The sequence below is a fragment of the Diplotaxodon limnothrissa genome, linkage group LG19 (assembly GCF_057381915.1).
Source record: "Diplotaxodon limnothrissa isolate DT_005_m linkage group LG19, D_limnothrissa_male_GT1.1, whole genome shotgun sequence".
NCBI lineage: Eukaryota > Metazoa > Chordata > Actinopteri > Cichliformes > Cichlidae > Diplotaxodon > Diplotaxodon limnothrissa.
The window spans coordinates 17,232,923-17,242,687 of record NC_140614.1 but is presented as its reverse complement, the minus strand read 5'-3'; the positions used below and the strand labels follow the sequence as shown (position 1 = coordinate 17,242,687).

The following is a 9,765-nucleotide window of genomic DNA, read 5'->3' as shown; positions in this document are numbered from 1 at the left end:
GGGATATGGCACTTTTCCCGCTTGCAAACCGGAGGATAGCAATAGTAGGTGGCAAACGAATGTAAAAGCCAGTTCCCCGTCGTCTTGCCACGGGTGCGCACCGGCAAAGAGGCGCAGGACACGCAGGATCATCGATTCGCACTTTGTGATTTTTGCGCTGCGTAACCTATGTGACAAGAGCGGAGAGGAAACGGTGAACGGTGGGATTAAGGCGTGCGTCTCCTAAACTAAACACTCAAATTCTCAAACCATGGACGCCAGGATATTATTTTTGCTTGTTTCTTCTGCGGCATTTCTCGCTGAGCTGCACTGCGCCTCGCCAAGGACCACATCGAGGACGGATCTGCCCGCTATCGGCTTCAGCAACATCAGCGGGGAAAGCGGCGGCAAAAAAGACTCGAACCAAACCCAAATCTCCAGGAACAAGAGGAAAACACTGGCCGTGGATTTTGCGGTCCCCTCTCTGTTGCGCTATTATCTGGCGGAGTTCATAAAGAGACCCTTAAACGGCGACTGCCAGACTTTTAGCGGATGTTACACGGTGCGCGCAAACTTAAAAATGCAATGCATACCTTTACAGAAAACCATTTCTACTTTTGTGGACCTTAAGTCTGCAGCGGAATCAGCACTGAGGAACGCGTCTGCTGATGGACAGTTCCCCTCCTTCTACAAGCGACCGCTGACCAAAGTTCTGAAATTGGGCTTGACGAAGGCGAGCAGGAAATCTAACCAAGTTGTGGTGGAAATAGGAGAGGATTTAGTCAGGACGGGATGCGGGGGGCTGTCTGTGTACGAGGAGGCCCCGGTGTACATCCTGGAAATGGACCTCACAACTATTCTGGAGTGGTGGCTCGGCGCTGAGGGGGGGCGGCTCAGGGTCCGGCTTATGCCCGAGAAAAAGGCGCAGGTGCCAGGGATTGAGGATCGGTACACAGCGGCCATTCGAGCTTCAGACCCCCGCCTCTACCTCCAGATATCCTCCGCGGGTGAGTCCCTCTCTTCCACCCTCCCTTCGCGTTTTGCTCTCACTCTTTTGCCATGCGGTTCCCCCACACCCCCAGATGCAACTCGCTCACGGTTGTGATTTAAGTTCTGATGTGATTAATTTTTGATGCCGAATCCAGCGCGCTTGAAGTTGCGCGCTGGGTGTGCTTTGGCTGGCTTCAATTGTGGTAAAGAAATGATAGCACACGGAGGAAGATCTGTTATTTGGACTGCTCTGATGGGAAAATGATGACTGAGGTATAACTACGTGTGTGTGCGCGAGAAGAAAATACAGGAGGATTTCATACATTTAGTTCTGTTGCTCTGATTCAGAGGGCTCACCAGACCCCTGTTTTATTATTGATGCCCAGAGCAGCTCTGAGAGATGAACTGAATGCTGATTTAATTTCCAAACACTTTGATTATTTCCACTTGGTATCCATGATATGTATATGCAGCATCTTTAGAGGATTCTATGTAATCAGTTCTGAGATGATAATTATTATTTCATTTGAAGAGAGGCCTCATTGCTTTATAATAACACGTCTATACTGCATAAGGATGACTATAGGGTATGCAATGATGCTTAAGTTGGAAAGGCCCCATCAGGGATTTATTTTTTAACTCCACTGGCTTCTTCTTAAAGACACCTTCTCAATTCCCCAAGCTAACCTGTACTACAGGTAGGGTGGAGATTTGAGAAAACAGGTTTTATTTTGATTAGGCACAAATTAAGCCATTATCTCTAAGAAAGCTTTAGCACTCAATACTCAAGGGTCCTTCCCCTGTTCTTCTGAGCATCGGCACAATCAGTGTAATTGCTTAATCACTTTGATGAGGGAGGCTGGCCCAGAAAAATGCAAGGGAATCCATCAGACAAAAGAAGAGGCTGGCTAGGCTGGAAAGAAGACACCCATCACCACCTCGACCACCTTTTCCCCTCAAGGACTGTGTACACATAGAAATGTATGCAAAATACACAGTGAAACTAAGAAAGCCATGACTGTACAATATGCAGTAAGTTATTGTCAGTGCTGGTTGCCACGTTAGGATTTCATTTGACATATGCTGTTATTACAAGTAGAGATGAAACACTTCAGTATGTCACACGCACACATCTGAGACTGTAGTAGAGAGGCATCTGAGTGGACTACCCGTGCAGCTCCCGGCAGGGATTCCAGCAACACAGCTGGTGGTGTTAACAGGTGGGAACCCATCTTGCGTTGATGCTATGATATGGTTTTTGCAGTAAACACATCATTTTTAGTTTATTTTTTAAAAGCACCCCTTTCACATTGTGACATTTAAGCAATACTTGAGAAAAACACTGAAGCCTACAACTTCCAGCAGCTCTGTTGCAGATCCGGATGGTTGCTATTGTGTGACTGTAAAAAAACAACAGGTACAGAAACAATGTGACATCTGCACAGGGAGGAAGTCAGAGCACCTGGATGGGTCAGCAAAATTTTGGACTTTGGCAAAGGATGTTTCCTTTCACTTGTCATTATGCTTTTGACACGCCTTCATGATAACCATGGTCTGTTGCAGAAACTATGATTTTCCCAAACCAGCTTGTGTACCAAAACAAACCCAAAAGTCATAAAAATGCTCACATCAGCGGTGTGCTTATATAAGCATTTTTAACACCCAGCTTCTTTTTAATTGAAATGGAGGTAATATGTCGGCTCCCGGCAGGCTTTCTGCCCAAAACAGTTTTGAGTGTTCGCAGGTGGGAAGCCAGCAGGGGATGTTTTTTCTTTCCCCTGGGGGACTCAGCTGGATTTTTTTGAGAGCACCACTTTCTTTCACTTTAAAAACCACCAAGAGGCCATTTTCGTACATGTGAAGCCAAACCTTAACCACAACTGTGTCATATCAAAATTGTTTTATTTGCCCAACACTCTCTCTGACATATTTGTCCAGCTGACAGGGATTTAAATCAGCTGAAGCTCCTCCTATGTATCATTCTGGGGGACCATGACATCTTTAAGCAATACATTTATTATTTATTCATTTAATTTTGAGGAGAAGATGACATTCACACTTCAGCAAACTAGGTTTATGTGTGCTGCACTTATGTAAAACCAAAGAACAGCAAAAAACTGGAAATATAGACTTCAATGAGCACTTACAGGATTTGATTGGAATAAATAGACTACTGTCCATTGTTTATTACCTCCATGATCATTTCTCATTTCGCCTCTATGCCGCATCCTTACATAACCCTAAAATTGATCACATATTTAATCATTCAGGAAGAGTGCTGCTCAGAGGCGCTTCGTATACGAAGCTTCGGCGAGAAGATATAGGCGTATCCTTTCGTTTCAAATCTGTTGGTAGGGGGATGCAGTGAGAGCTAAGCATCAAAGTAGAAAAGGAAAATAGTAAAAGGACTGTTCTTTCACACACTAGCTCATTTTTCTCCTACTGTATGAAATAAGAAAGCAGGAATCTAAGCACAATGTCAACGTATGACAGAACATATAATATTATTGTTTTCTCTCTCAAACACACACACACACATATATATATATACACATCTTAGAGGCATGCTGAAACCTATTTTCCTTACACTAATAGAAAACTGGATGTGTTGCCAGTAAAAGTACACACTTTTTATGATTCAAGTTGACAGACCATAGACAGCATGAAAGAGGAGCATAGATGCCGTGACATCACCCAGCGGTTCCTGAAGTCCTACTTAGAAGGCTTGAGGAGTATTTTCTCCGTCACCATTGTCTTGTTTTGAAACTGGATGTGAAGAAAGGGGTGGGTCTGACTATGAAACCATACACTGTAGTTTAAGAGTGTTCTACTGTTGCCTCTGTGTGATGTCAGTGATTGTGGAAATCTCCCTGATGCCCAAAGTTCTAGCTGTGAGCACAGCAGCCCTCCTGGTCACTACCAGTCGCAACAACACTGAAAGTGGAGTAGAAGGGAGCTAAAACACATTCTTATCAAATAAGAGGCACCAAGGCCTAGTATAAGAAATCCAAGAACAACAATATAAAGTTACCATAGATAACTAGCTAAGCCCTCTAAGGAGATTTTGCCTCTGATCTCAGTGCTTTCATTTTTCTACCTACTGTATACAAGTGGGACTGCACATAGTGTTACACAGTGGCCAGTTTTGGTCTGCATATGCTACAAGGAGGTAATGAAGTTAGCCTATTTTAGTGTTTTAGGTTTTTGCGTTGGGTTGTTAAAACAATAAATCATGTGTTGTCTTCAAAAAAACCAAAACAAACAACAACAACACGTGTAATATTTCTTTAGCATTTGTCAGAGAATGCTCAAAATTCACCAGCTCATCCCACTGAATTCACCCAGCACCGACAAAAGGTAAATTCCAGTTAAAATCTATTAGCTTCAAAGTCATAAAAACATGAAGCTACCTTTTTGTGACATATTTTAACCTGATCTTCAAGGTATACTGATTAGGGTTAACGATCTCACCTCACACAGCACATTATGATACAGGTCAGGTGAACTGCCAACTGTATAATTAGATGTAGGTGTCAGTCTGGGTGTGAATGTGTTGTCGGTATGAATAAGTTCACCTGGGAAAGGGCACTGACCTATAAAAGGAGTGTGCTGCTGTTTGCCTGGTGTCAGAATATGACAATTCCTGCAGATAATATAGTCTGGCGTGGTTCTTGCTGACCTTGATACTATACTGTCAAACAACACCTTTTTGTTTTCATTAACATTTTTTTCTTAATTTTAGAGCAGATCTCAGTACCAACCGAATCACCCACACATTACACTTCTACTACACATGTGAAACTTTACATGACAGGCTCCTCCCACCAGAGCACTGAACAAACTGCATGCTAATTCATGCTGTGGATGTAGTGTACTCATCAACACCTTTACCATGAAGACAGGGAGATGTGGCTACAGGCCAAATGAAAACTATCCAGCCTCAACTATGTGGTTGCAGATTAGCTCAACAAATGCTGGACAACCACTGTCGACTTCATTAACTAATCATCAAGGACGAGTATCTCTATAAAAGCAGAGGTGTTGCATGTTGAATGTTAAAGTTCATGATAGTACAATCGGATAAACTGGAACAATGGCTTGGAAACGTGCCATTCACAGGACGTCCAAAACAATGTCCTGTGGACAGATGAGACCAAAGTGGATACATTTGCAGTAATGCACAGCGCTCATGTTTGATAGAAACTAAACACAGCATATGAGCACGAACACCTCCCATGAACTCCTTAGCACAGTGGTGAAGAGTGATGATTTGGGCTCGTTTTGCAGCCACAGGACCCGAGCACCTTGGTGTCATTGAGTCAAACCATTAAAGTCTATATCAAAGTGTTTTAGAGACTAATCCGAGGCCATCTATCAGACAGCTAAAGCTTGGCCCAAACTGGGTCAACAGCAGCAAATCAGATCAACACAGAATGATTGAAAAAGAAAATAATCAAAGTGTTGGAAGGGCCCATTCAAAGATCACACCTCAACCCAACTGAAATGTAGTGGTGGGAACCCAAGGAGGCTAAGGTCAACACTGTAAAGAAGAGTGTCATATTGTTGTGTTTAAATTTTGTCTCAAACTGATAAAATTAAAGTCAGAAAGTTACTTCAAGCTATTTCTGCTAAAGGTGGCTCTGGAAATATTGGCATTATGTTTTTTTTTTACAGGACTATACAGAGTACTGTGAAAACCCTTTTCCCCATGATTGCATGTGGTTTACCTCTACCTCTGGTTATCGTCACATAACCCTTGCCAGATCATACATTGTGAGACTGAATATTTTGTATGGGATTTTGAATAGATTTGCCAAATCACAGTTTATGTGATGCTGGTTAAATTCACTTCTAAACAAAAGGGAATTATCATGAATGATCATGGGTAAGAAATGACAGAAGTATTCACAACATGGGTGGACTCCACTGACACTATAAGCCTCACATTGTATGCTCAGTGCCTTCGACTTGATTACTCTGTTGCCTGTTTGCAGAGCCACAGTTATTGTCATAAGTGATGATTACATTGTGTGTTTCTGCAAAGCAAAACTGTGTTTACTTGCTGCTGATCCACAGAAAGACATGAGCTCTGAACATTTCACACACGCAAGCACACACCTGTCCTCCCTCCGTGTCTTTCTGTTGTCACGAACTCCCTCCTCCGTACAAAATGCCTCAACACTAGGCTCCAATGAGTATTGTCTCACTTTTTCAGCATTTTTATGCCCCTGACTCACCAATGTTTGGCATTTTTCTGTGTAATGTACGTGCTACACTTGTTTTTCCAGCCTCCAGAAAGACGCTGGCTATTAGCATGAAATAAATACCCGCCATGGCACCCAGAATAATTTGACAATCAGGGAAGCATGCCTGCGGGAATCAAGGCATTAAACTCTGCACAGTGCATTTATACTTACTCGCCTTGTGCGCTCTATGGGGGACACCATTAATAAGAAATACTTCTACCAGTTACAATATAAGAGAAGGGAAACAATGCTCTGCAGGTGTGATAAAGATATGGCCTCCACTTTATTAACCTTTGTTATGTTTACCAAGTGGTGCCATAAATAGGTTGCAAAAGAATCTTTAAATGATTTCAGCGTTGGAAGCTGGAAGAAGTCGAGCTTCCGCCTCATTAAGCTGCATATACCTTCCTCAGAGCTCGTTGGGAAGCTGATGTTTCTCGTCGCTCCATTAGCAAAGAGTGTCTTCATGAACACACTTAACAGAATTTGATTGAAGCCCTAAAGTAAAAGACTGCTACCATCATGCTTGAAAGGAGCAGCTGTGCATGTTAGAGCATTTCTTGCCATATTTGCCATTCAGCTCAGCCTCAAATCCAAACACATGATTTTCTATTGAGCGTCACCAGTATGCCATTTCCTTGGAGAGCCTCAAAATTGAATCCTAGTGTGTGGATGTTTTACGCGTTAAGCAAACTCAGTAATTCCTTCTGAATCATAAAGGAAGCAAACAGTACATTACATACTCAGCACTTTGTTTACCTTGTGTTGTCTGTGGCCCTTCTGGAAGAGATTTCTCTTTGGAAGATGGAAAAACAACGTAATTTTCAAAAGCTTTTCCTTTGTCTCCTGACGAAGTAGCTGGTGTAGTAGCCTCGAGAGAAGTTTAATCTATGGCGCTAGAGAGTGTAGTCGGTCCGACAAAAGTTACTGTTCACCCAGCATAATTACAGTCATTTGTAAACAAGCGTTCACAGACACACTCAATTAATTTTATCATTATTCATCTTCATTTTTTAAGTAATTATTGTCATTTGAATTGTTTTGTTGCATTGTCATTAACTTCATAGCTAAACGTGATTGACTTGTTTTTGCAGTAATAATTATGTGTATTCATGCCAATGAAAAACATGCTAATGTGAATTTGAAGGCAGGATTTCTGTGATTACGATCCCGCCAACTCACAGGCCCAATCACCACTCGAGCTGAGAAGATTAGTCTTTTAATTTATGAGTCACAATTATTTCCACAATATGCCAAACATTGCCAGGCTCTAGCTTCTAGCACATTTGTCGTTGCCTTTCTTCTGTGTTACAATAGAACAGCTTTGAGTTTCAGACATTTCAGATGGTTTTTAGGACAAATATGAGAATAAATAAACAGGTAATTTAAAAGTTATTTACTAGTTCCGGCACTTTTTTGTGTTTATTTAAGACCAAAATGAAGATGTTCTGAGATTGGGCCTATAAGAATCAAAAACCTCACTTGTAGTAATTTTGGCTTATTTTCTGTTCAAGGCAATTTTCTTGTGGACCTCTAGATTATTTTCAGCAGGACTCCTACTTTTGAATCGCTCGATAGTCCTGTTTGGTCTAATTGCACGTGTGCATCTGCAGTGTGTGCTGGATCTCAAATGTGTCAAAACGGTGATCCTTCAACTTGATTTTCATTTTCAGTAAGTGGACAAAGTCATGGGGAGGCAAATCTGGTAAGTGGTCCAGATGGTGAGCAGACTGTGTTAGTGTGGCCAAAAGATGTTATTAATGTGTTCTGTGTCGACATGCTCCACAATTCAGATCACTGCTGCTGAGTATTCTCTCTCAGATGCCTCAAGATGCTGCAGCAGAACTTTGCATTGACAGTCTCGCCCAAGGAGGCAAATTCATGTGCAGAATCTCCCGAATTAAACAAGAGAAATCCCTGCATTTGGGATTGGAAATAGTTGATTTTTTTTTTGTTACTGAAAACTGCTCTACTTACCAGCGACGATCCTTAGTATTTCTTATATACCTGTTAATGTTTTTTTTTTTTACACAAGTTTGCCGTTAATGGTGAAATGATAGCATGACACAGAAATGTTCAAAATACACCTTCAAGTGAGCATTCAGAAGCTCACTGGATGTGTTGTGAAAATGTATCTGATACCAAACTGAGCCTAACCTAGAACAAACTCTAATATAACACAAACACACAGCCTGTGACAATAAAAAATTTAAGTTTTCAAAATAATGATCTGTATAAAAGCCAAAAGATTATCTAATACCATCTTGATCTCCAGAAAATGAAAATTTAAAAAATGACCATAGTACACTGATAACTGTTTTCAAGCGTGCAGGCCTCTGAAGGGTTGCAGGCATTCAGGGTGGGTTTAAAAAAGTAGTAAAAAGTCTTCATTTTGCAGGGCTAAAGACCTTAAAAATACACTGACATGTATCGGCTTGCACCTTCTTCAGGGTGTAGAGATACTAAGACACCAAACAGAGCAATTATAGCTTCACTCACCACAGATGTACTACGCTAATTAAATGCATCATTTTCTTTAGCTTCTAGGGGCAATGGCAAGCACATTTCTCTAGCCTTTAAGGATATCACCTAGGAAGTACATAGCCCTCTGATAAGGGTGTTTATAAACACTTTTCTAACCAAAGATAGTGAAAACATAAGAAGTTAAACTCTATAAATAATAAAAAGGAACAGAACAAATACACTGAAGGCTCAGAATGATAGTTAACCTTTGCAGAATTTTAAAAATTCCTTTAAGATCATGGGGATGGATCCTTCAGAAAGTCACAAAGGATCCATGGAAAGCATGGATCACTCACCTCATCCATGTCAATTTATTCATAAGCAGTGTCTCAAGAAAAGTAATATATTACACATAACTCGTTATTTGTTTTTTTTTAAAGTAATGGAGTACGTTACGTAATTACTCACCGGAGAAAGTAACTGATACACCACTTGTTACATTACTTTCCCATTACTCCATAAAATGTCTTGAACAAATTGTTACATAATTATCAGTTAACAATATAGGCAACAGAGCCGCACAGCAACAAATCTCTATCCTAATGAGGACACACATACGCTCTTTCTTTTAGTTTTTACATATGAACACAAAGTCAATACTACAGATCAAAGATGAAAACCAGCCCAAAGAGACTTCAAAGCCATTTCCACAGTTATTCTACTTTAGAAACATGAACAGGTAGAAATAAAGGCTGCAAGTCTGACTGCTCACTCAGCTTGAAAATCACTCTGGTCTCTTGGCTAGCTTTCTGTCAGCATGCTGTCTGTGCAGATGCTTGCAAAGTTCTGTATGCAGTATAATCTGGTTGTTTCTGTCTTAGATGCAGTTTCCTCTTTACCATTGCAGTTTTTTCTTTTGTGCAATAAAAATAAAAGTAATGTCGACAACTTATCTCCTCAAAAGCTGTTTTGTGCCAACATTTTTGTCCTCCCGCGGACTTACTGAAATCAGTTGATTGTAGCACAGGTAGAAAAAGCATGTTTTTTTTTTTTTTTAAATATTTGTTTTTTTTTACTAATAATTACT

The 9,765-nt window shown here is 40.9% G+C and overlaps 1 protein-coding gene across 2 annotated transcripts in view; it reads left to right on the top strand.

The window, feature by feature from the left end:
• The first annotated feature begins 250 nt into the window (after positions 1 to 250).
• Positions 251 to 9,765, top strand: part of alk (ALK receptor tyrosine kinase) — a 446,259-nt gene continuing 436,744 nt past the window's right edge. For both annotated transcript variants that reach the window (XM_085343606.1, XM_085343605.1), the window contains exon 1: positions 251 to 986. In XM_085343606.1, the coding sequence (XP_085199732.1) occupies positions 251 to 986 (736 nt within the window). The remainder of the gene's footprint in view (positions 987 to 9,765) is intronic.